The sequence below is a fragment of the Musca vetustissima genome, unplaced genomic scaffold (genome assembly GCF_032173495.1).
Source record: "Musca vetustissima isolate MV318-11 ecotype Yass unplaced genomic scaffold, APGP_CSIRO_Mvet_v1 utg18749, whole genome shotgun sequence".
NCBI lineage: Eukaryota > Metazoa > Arthropoda > Insecta > Diptera > Muscidae > Musca > Musca vetustissima.
Genome location: NW_026882420.1, coordinates 136,416 through 153,430, shown reverse-complemented (window position 1 = coordinate 153,430; position 17,015 = coordinate 136,416). Strand labels below are relative to the sequence as shown.

The 17,015-nt window shown below is 32.8% G+C and overlaps 1 protein-coding gene across 1 annotated transcript; it reads right to left on the bottom strand.

Moving 5' to 3' along the window:
- Positions 1-10,958: 10,958 nt before the first annotated feature.
- Positions 10,959-16,578, bottom strand: LOC133328790 (RYamide receptor). The gene is made up of 4 exons (XM_061537335.1): positions 16,441-16,578; positions 15,758-15,992; positions 12,581-12,672; positions 10,959-11,065 (listed from the first exon to the last, which is right to left on the bottom strand). The coding sequence occupies exons 1-4, from the start codon at positions 16,507-16,509 to the stop codon at positions 11,027-11,029; spliced, it is 435 nt and encodes a 144-aa protein (XP_061393319.1). The 5' UTR covers positions 16,510-16,578; the 3' UTR covers positions 10,959-11,026.
- Between the last annotated feature and the right edge of the window lie 437 nt (positions 16,579-17,015).

Below are 17,015 nucleotides of genomic sequence, written 5' to 3'. Positions count from 1 at the left end.
TGAAAAGCAGCATTCGGTTAATCACTTTATATCGATGTGATAAAATCCGATAATAAATGTCACTGTCACAAAGGAAAACGAAAAAAAAAATAATAATTCATTGTTTGAATAAAAATTACAATAAGAACATTTTGGAGAAAATTTTATAATTGTTTTAATATATACAAAAACAACTGTGATATAATACACAGAAAAATTTGGTGACTTTTTTAAATATTCCTATTGGTAGAAAAAGTCAAAAAAATGTCATTATATGCACAGTTGTTTTTGTAATTGAAATTGAAAAGCGGTCAAAATGCGTTAATATATGCATATTTACAAAATTCTTTTAAAATTACATTTAAAAAATGTTGAAACATTTTTTTGAGAGCACATTTATGATTTTTGGTACATAGGTTAAGAAAAATATGCTGATTCGAAATCTGTTTGCGTTAACAAATTAGGATGTTGCGCACAAAAGTTATAGAGGTTTTAAATCTTGTATTTCAAATATAAATTAAATGAATTCCTATTTGTTGTAATTCGCGAATTCCTTCACAAATGGATAAACACATTTGTCTTCTTTGTACAATAGTCAAATCACATTGAAATGCGGTTCAATAGTCGTGAAAAACAAATAGAAGCATATCTTCAAGCTGAAAATAAAATAAATTAATTTTTTAATTACGACAAAACGTTTATTTGTATTTTCGATTTTTTAGTATGGTTAAGGAAATACGATTTTGCCTTAATCTTCTAAAATATATGACGCTTTCTTCTGCAAATTCTTTTAGATGATTGTTAAGTGTCTGTAGATTCATTTGATACGAGTTTCGACGTTAAAAATAACTGAATATATTGCACTTACAATACATAAGAATGGTCAATATTGAAAAGCATGCAATTCGCGTATTCGTGGAAATCAGTTGTTGCACATGCGGTTTTCGTATAAACCGAATCAATCTCTTCCAATAATTATGCATTTTTCGAGGTTTCATTAAGCGGCCAAAGTGTGCCGTTCGATGCCCTTTACTATGCAAAAACCCTAAAAATGACTAAAAATGGCGCAACGTGCATACGATTTTTATGCGTATCCGATTACAGTAATCTCCTATGAAAATACACAAAAGGACACCTATTTTAAAAGGATCGATTAAGAACCGCGAATGTGCCTCCACAATCGATTTTGGATATAATACGCATATTATTCGCGTATTGATATATTTTTGACCTATTTTCACACAGATTCGTGAATATGATATTACAAGAATGAATGTATGTGAAATCAATTCGAAGAACAACGCGATTATATACGCGGATTTGTCAAAATAAGTTTTGCAGTTTTTCCCACATTCAAGGAATCTTTATCCGCCGTTTTATTGGGCGGAATTGAACATGGATGGGCTCATTAGATCCGACAGTTAAAAGAAGTAAAATCACGCCGGGTTCCACGGAATTTGAATGGACTTTCAAAAAATAGGTTTTTTATAAAAATTTACGCAAAAATTTTTCGTCTTTGGAACCCAATTGCAAAGAAGCTCACCGTAGCACATTCATGAGATATACACTAAACGAAGCAAAATCACGAGTTCTACAATAATTAGTTTAGTCCATTATCTGGATGCGCATCCTAATTATAAGAAAAATTCAAAAAACATCGAAAATCCGGCTTCAAAATGTCACCATCCATTTTGGGTGGATGCAGTGATTATATCGAAAAAGTCATGGGGTATTCTGCAACTTAGTCACTGATCACATGTGCTTGCGTTGTGCAGTTTAGCCACAAATCAGGAAGGAACATAAAAAACTCGTTGGCATCAACACATTTTCACCCATTTTTATACCCTCCACCATAGTATGGAGGGTATATTAGTTTTGTTTTTCCGTTTGTAACGCATCGAAATAATCATTTCCGACCCTATAAAGTATATATATTCTTGATCAGCGTAGAATTCTATGACGATCTAATGTCCGTCTGTTGTAATCACTCTAGCGTCTAAACGAATTGAGATAGAGCGCCAAAATTTTGCATAGAGTCGTCTTTTGTCTGCAGGCAGGTCAAGTTCGAAGATGGGCTATATCGGTCCACGTTTAGGCATAGCTTCCATATAAGGGTACCCCCAAATTTTCAGTATTTTGGGGTTCTTGGGCGCGTTTTTCAACCCAATTCGCTGAAATTTGGTATAATGGGTTCTTTTTGGATACCAAATTTTTCCACCAAATTATAGATATAGGTCCACTTTTTCTGGTAGCCCCCATATAACGGTACCTCCCAATTTTCAGTTTTTGGGGGGTTTTGACCGGATTTTTTCACCGAATTGGCTGTAATTTAATACTTCGAGTTCTTATTGGGTATCAAATCTCTCCACAAAAAAATTATAAATATAGGTCAATTTTTTCGGGTAGCCCTCATATAAGGGTACCCCCAATTTTCGGTATTGTGGGGTTCTTGAGCCCGTTTTTCAACCGAACTCACTGAAATTTGGTACATTGGGTTCTTATTGCGGATTTTTTGACCGGATTTTTTCACCGAATTGGCTGTAATTTAATACTTCGAGTTCTTATTGGGTATCAAATCTTTCCACTAAAAATTATAAATATAGGTCCATTTTTTCGGGTAGCCCCCATATAAGGGTACCACCCAATTTTCGGTATTTTGCGGTTCATGTGCACGGGATTCAACCGAATTCGCTGTAATTTGGTATTTTGTAGTCGTATATGGTAACAAATATCCCAACCAAAAATTATTAATATTCACCCCCTTTTAGGGGTAGTCCCCTTATAACCCCCTTTTTTATTTTAAAATAGTTAACTGATTTTCTCCGTGTGTTGGGGTTATCCCATATAGCTGTATTCCACCATAGTAGGAGGTTATTCGGTAGACGAAATTTTCAGTTCATACCCTACATAGTATGGAATTTTAAAACGATTTAGTCGATTTAGCCATATGTTGTAATCATTTTTATCTCGGAGGATATCGACTTAAAAGCTAAAACGTGAGGTTTGAGAATGAACTGTATCGACCCGCATTTAGGACCAGGTCCTATATAAAACATCCTACCTATTTAATATTTAGCGTAATGGACGGTATTGGGAATGAAAACTAAAATATTAGCTTGGAACTTGAGTTACATCGGCCCTTAATTAGGCCTAACCCCTTATATAATGAAAACACCAAGAAGTTGCTAGTTCCTACACAATGTTGTGAATATTGGTCCCGCTTTAGTTGCCTCATATATAATATTGCCCTTTAAATTGGAGTATTTCCGGGATTTTATAAACATGTTTCAAAGTACCATGCGTTAATAATATATGTCAATATTTTAGGGTTTTGAGATTTTAGGAAAACCCCCATTGAAATTGCAGAGTTTTCTGATTGGTTTACAACAATCGATTGGAAGAATTATCGCTGTATGTATGTTCACTATGTTTTCATTTCAAAAAAATTGTCAGTATTTCTATGGTGGAGGGTATCCAAAGTTCGTCCCGGCCGAACTTAACGCTTTTTTACTTGTTTTACATTACCACCATCACAGCTTCCACGCAACTTATTATTTATTACCAATATTTTAAGATTTTGACAAGAACACTTCATTTTATATAAATGAATTTAAATTATAAGCAATATGTTCATATTTCGCGAGTTATAACCTTGCAAACCTCAGTTTCAAGGAATTTAAAAGATTTTTGTAATTTCCCATATGTACATAAACTTTGAGAATTATATTTTAATTTCGTAACTTTACTTTAGCATTTCTTATGCATTTATAGTTTTATAAATCTCCCCTATTCAAAAACGATTCATTAGTCCTAATTGTTTAATTAGTCTACAAACTGTTTATCATTATCGACGTAGGTCCATGTTTTGAAATAGGCCTCATATAAAAGTTATGCCCAATTTTCGGTATTAAAAGAGTTCTTAATAAAAGTTTCCAACCGAATCGGAAGTAATTCGACATTCCACATTCCTTGTGAATAAAAAACATCTTCTCAGAGAATGTATGTATGAATATTATTGTTCTGATTTTTTTACAACCTTGTAACCATGTAAATTTTGATAGGTGATTCTATTCAAAATAATTTTAATTTTTTATTTTTGAGAATATTAAAGTTGTTGAGTCACTGCAATCAAATATACAACACAAGCTTTATTCGTTTGTCTTTAATTGAGAAAATCATAAAAGGTGCCTTACAAAGAAATGCAATGTCTCATTTTGTTTTAACGTATGGATTTTCTTGGAAGTTATAAAATGAAATAAACCTTTCTTACTTAGTTCGCTTATGACAGAATGTTTGTTCCATAAGCCGAATTGAAAGACCATATATCTGCTAATCCTCAACATGCCATATGTATCTGTCACCAGGTTTCCATCTTCATCTCTACAGGAGGATGTGCCTGCACCAAAGCCTTCGATTTGGTGTTTTACTCCTTCCGGACTTCATTCTGACACCTGTACATCTCGATTTGCTCACACTCACGTTTTTCTTGTTCTTTCTTCTTTTTTTTTCTGAAAATATGTTTCTCCTCTTTCCTTTTCTCCCTATAATTCTCCATCGCATTACGTGTTTCTACTTTATGTAGGGTAGCCCTATACGCTGCATTTTCGCTTCAATAGCATTACGACAATCCAGATCGTACCATGGGTCTATAGATGGTGGTTTTTGGTACCTAAGTGCGAGTGCGAACCTTGGCTGCTACTCACAATGTCTACAAATGATGAAAGTAGCTACCCCAGGTGACACCGCGGGGAGGTCTGTGAGTTAAAGTCCATCAGAGTCGTTGCGTGGTATATATCATCCCCTACGTCATCCCAACCCTACTTTACTTATTAATAGGCGAAAGTTCACTTATTCATACTAAGTTCACTCATTCATACAAGGCCAATGTCCCCGACATATTTGGGTAATTTTTATGCATATAAAAGTTTCGAACGGATCTTAACGACGTTTTTATTTGCTTTTATTACTTTTTTGGTTTTTATAAATTTAGATCGAAGATTTGACTATTCACTAAAGTTGCTTTAAAATTTTGTTTGATGTGACAGTCGGCTACGAGCGCGCTCCTGAAACCATTGAACACATTTCTCTTAAAACAGAGTTTTTATCATTAAGGCAAATGTCATCACAAATGATTTTGGTTGCATGGGTACAATATTCTGTCTGTGATGGGAGGATGGTATGCTGGAGGACCATTTACAAGAATTTAGGCGAAACTAAACGTGATGATAGAAGAAATGTAGAGTTTTTGGTGAATAATTTACATTAAATCGGACGAAAACATTTATGGAAACTATATTTAAATCTTAACCAATTTCAACAAATCTTAGCACAAGTTTTGTATGGCGGTTTTCCTGAAACGTGTCATTTGCACATGGATACCAGTAAGGAAAGTAGTAAAGTCGGACGGGGCCTACTATATGATACCCTTCACCACTTTGGGTATATTCAACAGATGAATCCAAACAGACTTCGAATTTCGAATTCGAAATCTAAACTTATTTCATCGAAATTTGTCACAGGTTGAGTTATACTAATTTCAGTATGTTTTGTGCATATCGGCCACATTTTAAGTCCTTAAAATCGGGAGAAAATATATATATGCACGCTAGGTTGTATTAACTTCAGTACGTTGTCCAAGTTTTGTGTAAATCGGCCTACCTTTGGGTCTTTGGTGAAACATTTACTATTTCTAAATCTGAACCGATTTTTACAATACTTAGCACACTAAATTCAGTACATTGTGCAAACGGCCCAACTGTGGGTCCTTGGTGCACCTTTTATTTAAAATCTGTCAAAATTATATATAGAAGCTACATCTAAATCTAAACCGATTTCACCTAAACTTGCCACATCTTATGTAGTGCAAAATTTTGCGCCGACTAGACCCACCTTTGTGAGGCATTTATATCAAACTTTTAGGTTATACTAACTTCAGTATGTTGTGCAAAATTTGTGTCAATTTTGAGTAAAATCGGAAGAAAATGTATATGTAGAAGCTATAGCAAAATCCGAGCCGATTTCAATGAGACTTGCCAGAGATTAACTTATATTAACTACAGTTCATTGTACAAAACTGTGTGGCAATCGGACAAACTTTGGGTCTTAATTGCACAATTTATATAAAATCGGAAGAAAATATATAGGAGATATATCTAAATATTAACCGATTTTCAAGAAACTTAACACACATCATTGTAGACCTAATGCTTTACGCTATGCCAAATTTCGTGCAAATCGAAAGATATGTAGGGACTTTGGTACACAATTTACATTAAATCGAAAGAAAATATAATTTTTTTGTAGTAATTTTAACTATTATGGGAAGCTTACAAATTTCAGTTATTATTGCTAAACACTGCTAAAAAGCAACCACAAAGAAAATGGTAGCCGAAAACTTCTATTTGAAGCAACTGAAGTTGACAAAATTTGCCATCCATAATTCAAATTTGGCAACTGGCAACGCCACTAAACTGTTGTTACCATCCGTAATCGACCCATTAATAACATACATAATTTGCCCTTCAAATCCATCTTTCCATTTCGACAAAAAGTAGTTATTTATGCCGTCGCCGTATACACATATACATATGAACCGATCAGGACCAAATTTTCCAAAAGTGTTTCTTAATTGAACAGGATCTATCATATCAACATTCAAAGCGATCGGATACAAAATGTGTCTTATATTTGAACCGATGCCTCTCAAATTTTGCAGATGTGCTTGAAAGGTGCTTCCAGTGATTTGTGTCCCCAAAAACTTTCCATTGGGCCCATAGTTCATTGTAGGCTCTATTAAATACGCTGTGCAAATTGCATAGTAATCGTTAAAACTTTTGGTATTTGGTTGCATCCTTTAGATGAAATCGGGTTAAAAAATATATTTGGACACAATATCTAAAAATTAAATATATATATATATATATATATCTAAATACAAACCGGTTCCCATCAGTGAAAGCTATCTACACAAAAATGCAGGGACAAACAGACGGACTGACGGGCATGCATAAATCGACTCACAAAATAGTGAGTCACAGATAGTTAGTATACCCTCAAAAGTAACTTGCTTCATTCTGCCTATTACAAACATATCTACAATAGGGTATTGGGTATAGGCTATAAAATAGGTACTACGCTGTATTTCATTCATACCATTCCTTCCATTTATTAAATGAAACACATTTATTTTATTTTAATTGAATTTATTTGATAATTAATATTAATAGTAAAGTAATTATTTCACAAATTCATCATTTACAGACATTTATACATCAATTAGGTCATCACATTTCTACATTTATTTATTTTTTTTTTTTTTTTTTTTTTTGACGTATTTAAGAATTTTTCTATGTCATATAATTAGAAACAGACATACCTATACATACTATGTATGTATACATATAATATTTTTTCATTTGCACATTTACATCCTATATATAAAAGTATTTATTTATTATTTTAATAATTACTAACAAGAATGCATCTATCTCAATAAATGAGAAAAAATATAACATTTAATTTATTTTCATACACATATTACATATGTATACATATGTGTGAATTAAGGAAATATTTACATAAACTTTTATAACGTACAAAACGTTCACACCTCTACATACATACATGTGTATGTGTACAAATTTAATTGGAATTATTATCCCCGTTGAATGCTTTAAATGATTGATTTCAATTGGATAGATGACGATGATGATGATTGCATTCTCTCCCTCCAGCTAGGGTTTCCAAATCCATGCACATCTAGAATTCTTCTATTGGTTGATTGGATGGATCGACGGTGTTTGTATCAAAACATGAATCTACACCACAATTTACGTATAAACATTTAAAACATTTTGAAAATGTGTTTTCTATAAAAATTTCGTACATACGTACACACATACATAGATATATTATCATCCTACCTAACTACGTACACATATACATGCGATTAAATATAGATATTTACATTTGCAAATGGTAAATGGTTTCTGATGGAAACTGTTGACCCCTTCAAATATGTAGATGGAATTTTTAATTAAAAAAAAATGTGCAGAACATGAAAGCAATCGATATCTTCTCAACCTGAAATTCAATATTACTCGTATACAGATTTCGATGTGAGACAGGTGAAGGATATTCATAGGATAATATAAAATGGGAATGTGTGTGGGGGGTGAGTATCAACATTAAAAGAAGCGTAGAAAATTACACCTCTATTCAATGAATGTTATGTAATCGCTTGTAAGAAAGAAGTCAAGTGTTTTTGATTTGTTCGTCAGTATGTTTGTCATGAAAACAAGGTAAAATGATATAAAAAATAACCAATTAAAATTTATAATCGATTCTCACTTTGAATGAGTATCAAATAACTACAATTAATATTTTTGAATATTATGTAAACTATGGGTTATGACGGTGCGAAATTAAAAAAAGTAAAAATTTTCCTTCTTAATTATAATATAAGTAGATGATTACGTTTAAAATAAAACCAATGTTTTATTTTAATATGGAACATTTGAACGCATGTTAAATTTGTATATGTTAAATAGAAATTATATGGAAAGGCATTACCAATTGCGAAAATGTTTTAACTAAGGACAATATTATATATTCATTTAGGTGACAAAAATAAATGTTTTGCTTTTAAAAATAAAATTTTTTGATTATTTAGTTATTTGATCAGTATTTATGCATTGACATACCAACGCTCGGCTTTGTATTTCAGGCACTTTTTTCTCGACGTGGGTTAAAAAGTTGTTTTCAGTTAATGCTTTCGTTACCGGTATCGTTATTAAGATTTGTAACAATATATTTATATTTGGAAACAAATTTTCGCCACATACTACAATCGCATTAAGTAGATTAGGTGGTCGAGGATCTTTCACTTTTCACGTAGTGATCTACAGATCCACTTTCAGATATCTTTACACTGAAATTGAATGATTTTTTTTAAATAATAATACATAAATATATTATTATTGTTGATAATGGTTTTTTTTTCGAACTCATACATTTAACTTGTACTTCTGTGTACCAACCCTCCTTGACACTGAAACTACAACTTCATAGAAATAAATCAAAATTAAATCTTACCATTTTCCCCTATTTCTTAAAACTATTCTACTATCTCTTCTGAAGATTCGTTAAATATTTGTACAGAATCATATTGCTCAACCCATCGTGTTTCACAATATGAATGTAGTCGTTGCAACATATATAACCTGTAGGAGAAAAATCAGAACCGAGTTGAAATAAAAGAAGTTGTCAGTGTGTGGTGAGGAGCTATTTGCCTATATCAATATAATCATATTAATATAATGTTATGGGATATAGTATTAATATTAATGGAATTATATGGGCCTGCATGTTTTAAATTTCCTATGACTTGGTATTTACTCCACAGAAGATATAATTCTAGTGGTAGTTCGTCTAGTTTACTAGTTATAGAAAATATACTATTGGTCTTATGTAGACTAGATGTGAAATCAAAAAAAAAAAATCAATCCTTGCACTATGGACACAATGCCAAGTTTTGAGTCAACATATCAGTAGAAAGAGCTAGACCACTCAAATTTCGTTCGTATGTTTATAACAAGCCTTTTCCATTTCCTGTTTCTCTAAAAAAATATTTTCTGTGGTGATTTTAGTGATAAAGGAAGAAATAATAGAAAATACATATAGTCATATTACGTATTGCCTTCAGTTTTCTATAAACACTAAAAGTTTTGATGGGTACCAAAGATGTAATTTTATGTACATTTTTAAAAGATATATTTTTTGCCATTTCGAGTTTGGGAAACCCATGTTTTTGACCTGGCAGATATACGGTTTTTGACTTCCTCACTACAATTTTAATCAGCACATATTTGTGTGTGTTCTCCAATAAAAACACTTTCATGATGTTAACGATGTGGAAATTTCAAGCGAAATTAATTTGTTCTTCTTTAAATTGTGTTTCACAAAATGTTACAGTGTACGAAGTGGTAATTTTGACGGGTCAGTATGTCATGACGAGGTGTTGCCATGTTAAAATTATTTTATTTTTGTGGATATAAAGTCAAAGACATAAAAGTATAAAGATAGGACAATTGATACGTAAACAATTTCCAACAGATGGATTTTTCTCTGTTGTTACGATATCATAACAACAGAGAGAACAATATTAAACGTTTTTAATGCTATATCTAAAGCTTATTAAATAAAAAAATATATATTGAGTGTAGATTTCCGATTTTATTTACAATTTATAAACACATTATCGCGTATTGGCGATTTTATTGTTAACATGCCTCTGTAAACCTTGATTCCCCCTGGATATTTTTTCATAAACTATTTTGCCAAAATGCATTTTGTCGAGTCTTTACGGTTTCTATGTCTTTGATAAATTGTTGTGAATCTAATTGCATTATTATTTTATTCAAATATATGACTCCAAAAATTAACTTTTTGCATCAGAAACCTTGGATCTTTGATACATTTATAAAAACGATGAACAGACGAAAATGCGACTCCAGTTAGGATTTTTAGTCACTATTAAGTAACTGGGATATAGAAACAATTAACTTTGGAGTTCTAATGAAGGTTCTCCAGATACCAATTCATACCACCAAGAAATAAAATATTATAAAATTTGGACGGATAGTAAATACATAGACGATCATTAAAATTAAACTTTCTCCACAAAATAACTTTTTTTAATATATTCGAAAACAATTACGTCACAAAAACCAATTGAACTCATTTACATAAAGCTTTTGGTGAATACTACAAATGAAATGATTACACTTCATCAAAAAATACAACGTAAGGAAAAATAAAACTTTAAAAATTAAAAAATGTATTAATTATATTATAATTATCGTATATTAGACTATTATTTCCATCAGAAACTTTAAACTATATTTATTATAAAACTAATTTGATTTTAACAATAGCATAGATTTTCTATAACAGAGGACCCTAAATGTCACAAAGTGGGCGATTTCTATTATGTTTACATAAACTTATTCAAATTATCCGGTTCTAATTGCCTAAGTGGGGCCTGGCACTACCGCAACACCGTTGTTTCCGCACATGAAGATTGACTCTGAAAATAAAAGATGAAAAAGATGTAACATAGAGTAAAGTAAATAAATAAGTAAACACAACAAATTATATAGAAATACATATCGACGCCTCCGAACCATAGTATGCTAAGTCGACTTAGCATATTTTAAAGTTTTTATACCCTCCACCATAGTATGGAGGGTATATTAATTTTGTCATTCCGTTTGTAACACATCGAAATATTCATTTCTGATCCTATAAAGTATATATATTCTTGATCAGGGTAACATTCTAAGACGATCTAGCCATGTCCGTCCCTCTGTCCGTCCGTCTGTTGTAATCACGCTATCTTCCGAAGGAATTGAGATAGGTTGCTGAAATTTTGCATAGGGTTGTCTTTTGTCTGCAGGCAGGTCAAGTTCGGTCCACGTTTAGGCATAGCTCCCATATAAGGGTACCCCCCAATTTTCGGTGTTTTGGGGTTCTTTAGCGCGTTTTTCAACCGAATTCGCTGAAATTTGGTACATTGTGTTCTTATTGGGTACTAAATGGCTCCACAAAAAATTATAAATATAGGTCTACTTTTTCTGGTAGCCCCCATATAACGGTACCTCCTAATTTTCAGTATTTCGGGGGTTTTGGTCGTATTTTTCCACCGAATTGGCTGTAATTTAGTACTTTGAGTTCTTAATAGGTACCAAATATCTCCACAAAAAAATTATGAATATAGGTCCATTTTTTCGGGTAGCCCCCATATAAGGGTACCCCCAATATTCGGTATTTTGGGGTTCTTGAGCACGTTTTTCAACCGAATTCGCTGCAATTTGGTATTTTGTAGTCGTTTATGGTAACAAATCTCCATACCAAAAATTATTTACATTCGCACCCTTTTTGGGCTAATCCCCATATAACCCTTTTTTTATATTAAAATAGTTATCTAATTTGTTCCGCGTTTTGGGTTTGGTTCTAAGAGTCTGTCGTAATCATTTAACCTACGGAGGATATCGAGATAAAGCTAGAACGTAAGGTTCGATAATGAACTATACATGAACTATAACCCGCATTTAGGCCTAGCACCTGTGTGGGAGGTATCAGAGGGAGTGGACCAATAGTCCACATTTTCGAACCTGAACTAAGTTAGGAAGAATAATAAGATTGACACAGGTTGGATGAAATCACTATTTTGTGGAACATGGTTCACATTATGGTTTACATAATCGCGTTGTAGAAATGTCGGTACAGGTCCACTTTTTGGTATTTTCCCTACATTTTCATTTCAACTACCTTTTAGTATATCTATGGTGGAGGGTATCAAAAGTTCGGCCCGGCCGAACTTAACGCTTTTTCACTTGTTAGATACTACGGTCCTTAATTTATATTCTCTGAAATTTTGGTAACCATCGGCCAATCCAAACCAAAGTTATAAGCAAAAATGTACTTAGCATGGCCCGTAAGATATATGAAACTTCCATACTTTGAGAGCTTCTACTGAAAAACTCACTTTTCAGACTTAGCATACTATGGTTCGGAGGCGTCGATATGTTATAATATTTACCGTTTGCATAGAATTCGTTCGCAACTTTCGCCTTGTGCTGATGAATGTGGTGCATGTGTTCACACGCTGCAGGTGGAATGCATCGTCCGTTCCTGAAATAAAATAAAACATGAGTAATAGTGGAAAAAAATTGTTAAAGTACTACGAGTACTGCTATTTTGTATGAACATAGAAAATTAAAAAAGTAAATATATATCTTAATACTGTAATATTGTTCTCAAACTAACGGCACTGGTCTTCTAAAGCTAACACGGATACTTTAGAGATATACCTCGAAGTTTTTGTATTAATAATATGTTCTTTCCATGAATATTGTCGAATGCATAAAATAAAAGAGTTTCGCATATAAAATACTAAAGACGGTCGATTCCATTATAAAAAGGCTACACATAAATGTGTACCTATATTGATTTACTCAAATCGGTATTATAAAGGAAAAAATTGTGTTCAATCTCAGAGGAATTCTAAAATTTCTGAAGCCTTAAAAAAATTGGGTTACACCAAAAAGTTATCACAAGGTCATATAACACCGAGTAATACCAAAAATTTTTAATTTAAGTCAATTCGTTCGAACCATTCAACAAACCTATTGTCAACATGTGGTGTGCATTCAAGAATATATAAACGGTGCATTTGTACTGGGACAATGTCATTGTAAATTGTCAGCTAGTATTTTTAACATACTGCGAATCCTCCAACATTCAGAATTTGTGTACCGTTGTATGGGAATCTGATCATGGGCTTTTAGTAAGAAATATGTGACAACCACTGAGATCCAAACCAAAATATTATTACAGCTAAAACAAGTAAAACCAGTAAAGAAAGTAGTAAAGTCGGACGGGGCCGACTATATAATACCCTTCACCACTATGGGTATATTAAACAAGACAATTAACATGAAATTGGATGTACTAAAATATGTGATATCTATCTAAATTTGAATATGTTATTCATTTGTTACAATGGGACAGAAGTATGTTAATCGACTTCAAACAAATATCAATAGGACATCCGTTGGGCTAGGTTTGTCCTTCTATAAAACTACGTTATTCTATGGTCAATTTTGTACGTTGTGCAAAATTTCATTCCAGTCTCACAAACATCACTATAGGCTCAATTCAGTACGTTATGCTAAATTTCGTGCAAATCGAAATATATATAGGGACTTTGGTGGATCATTTACATTAAATCGGACGAAAATATAATAGGAGCTATATCTAAATCTGAGCCGATTTTTCCCATTTGAATAGGGCTCGTTCTTGGGCCAAATAAATGAGCTGTGCCAAATTCCATCCAATTCGGATTATAAATGCGACCTGTACTTTGTTTACAATTTAACATCAACAGACAGACGAACGGGCGGACGGACATGCATAAATCGACTCAGAAAGTAATTCTATGCAGGAACTAGGGTCTATCTCGTTTCCTTTTGCCTGTTACAAACATATGCACAAAGACATAATACCCTGTACCACAGTGTGGTGAAGGGTATAAAAATTTCAGCAAACCATAGGCTGACCCTATGGTTTGCGGAGGTCATCTATTTAATGTTGATCAAATCGGTTATTCAATTCACTTCATATTAAATTTACATGTTTGTGGCGTAGTTACCACAAGGTGTGAACTGATGGTGGTGCAACGTTTTGTTTCAAATCGGACATTCCATTCGCCTGAAATTGAATTTATAAATATTGAACGTTTTGACCATAGAACATTCGGACATTCCACCTTCGGAAATGATCTGGACTTGTCAAAGCTAAAGGTTGTGAAAAGTTTGATTCAAATCGAACATTCCCCTCGCCTGATGTTGGATTTATATGACCGAAATAAACGATTTTTTCACTTAATTCGGTTGAAAATTTACACAAAATCCCTAGATCCCCAAAATCTACCCTGAAACGCATGGACCATTTTTGATGGGGAGTTTTTTACTTAATTAGAATCCAAATTTTAAATTACAGTCCAATACCGGGATGATAAGCGGTTACCCAAAAAAGTTGTCCAACATTCATATTTTAATAGAGATATTTTCTACCCAATGAGAACACAAAATACTAAATGTTATATGATTGAAAAACGTGCCGAAAAAATGGGGGTACCGATGTATGGAGGCTACCCTAAAATTCTTCAATATTTGCGAGCACTATCGTGATTTTAAAAAACAAAAATATGTTGTTTATGGGGTCCCAGGTGAATATTTCGAGATTTTGCAATTGGAATCACAATTGAAGTATACACTCCACATTGTGGTAGAGGGATATATTCCCTCCCTTTGGTCTCTTGGTGGGGAAATGTAGTTAAAAACCTCACACTATGGAAAATGGGGCGTAACAGTTATAGCAGGGGCTATGGCAAAATATACCAAAAATATTAAAAGTAGTAGCAGTATATGTGAAAAAATCCAAAGCTAAATATACTGTAATCTATATTGTAATTTCAACTGAGAGAAAGACTTACACCACATTCTTCAAGGTTTATCTTTTCTCGTGATGTTACTTTAACGAACATTTTATGTCAACCTCTGCTAAACATTATTATTATAAACAACCATTTTTGCTTGTAATGTAAAATACAGTTCGCCCTATGCCGGAGGTTTATCCATTATTCTTTGGCATTAAGAAAATAGGCGAAAGGGAAGGAATATTTAGAAATTCTTTATACAATCTACAAATTTATTTTTACAAAATATGAACTATACAAATGTGTGAAAGACAACTTAAGGGTCAAAATCATCTCGAAATATTTTAAGAAATTACAAAATTTGATACAATGTAACCACAACACATTTACATACAGATAAATAATACAATTTACTTTGTGTGCATGTGTATTTTTTCTAAATTAACATATCAAATGTGTGCATACTTTAAGGGATATGCCAAAAAAGGGGGTGCGGTCTACGGCCGATACATGTATGAGACTAAAACATGCAACAATGTTGTGTTTGAAAGAGACATGCAACACTTAAAAGGGAAATAACTACTTTAAAAAATAAAATAAATCATCAACAACAACAACTACAATTGAGAAGAAATTGGTAATCATAATTGTACAAGGAAAACAAAAATAGTAGACAGTGAAAGTTGCCAAAGAAATTATGGTGGCACCTAATTCGTATTTTAGGTTTCCTGATAAGACCTCCACCACTATGACGATTGAATTTGAAGGTCATCTCACCAGTGGTCTCATAGCTACGATCGCCACGCGTGTGCAAATATCGCCGCAGACAGCAGCAGCGTCTCAGGCCGGGCACACGGTAAATTATCTGCAGGAAACCACCGCGGAAACGGGCATTCATGTAGCAGTAAATGATGGGATTGTAGCAACTGTGTGACATCGCCAGCCAATGAACGGCAAACCAGGCATACGGTAATGCTCCCCAACTTCGAACCTCTTCGTCATTTAAAAGTAGCTGCAAATGAAAATAAATAAAGAAGAAGTGGAGAAAAACAGAAGTGGAATTAAAATAAAAACAGAAAACCAACACGTGATTAAAATAATTGTTATTTAATATTATTGAACTATTGGGTAAATGTGTGTATATTAGGGTGTATTTGTCAATGTATTTGAATTTGCGACTATTTATTTGTATGGCATTATATAGGTACTGGTTATTTTAATAATATTCAAAATATTACCAATAAGTTTGCTAATTATCGAATCATAATACTAATATTTCCAGACCACATGGTATCCAGGTCAATTTTTCAATGAATTTATTTCATTCTATGAATATTAAATATTTTTTATAAGTCCACAAAATGCCACATCGACCCTAATATACACACAATACAAATATTTATAGCCGTTAAAAAAGGTAAATAAATGTTAAGGTAGCCATGCCTTGGGGAAATACTTACGGACAGTATATTGAACGGTAGCCAACACATTGTAAAGACAATCACCACAGTCACCATCATTTTAATCATCTGAAATTACAAGGAAGCACGAAAAACAAACATGAGTAAGGAATGCCATTGGCTGTGACAGAGATATATGTATGTATGTATGTTTGTATGAATGTATTCCTGGAAAATGATATAAGAAAATAATTAATAATTGCATTTTGGTAGATAGGTCAGTATTTTTCGTTTTCTACCATTAACACGGCATCTGTTTTGATTTGAGTTAAACTTTAACGAGATGTGAAAAATGGTTTCAAATTTTAAAATTTAAGAAGAGATAGAAAGGGTGTATTTGTATAAAGTCGATACACAAATTAATTGGGGTATAAAATAGATTGATCCCTATAATAGTACGGTCAGGTTTAAGATATTTTAGAGGGAAACAATAAATGGTATCAAACGTGGAAAGACTAAACAACGGAAGTAAACAACGGTGTGGATCAGTGTGATGAGGCGGCCTTCAATCCCCACATTAAATCCTTCTCTCACGCCAATAGGAACACAACGAAACCAATATTACAGCAGTATAT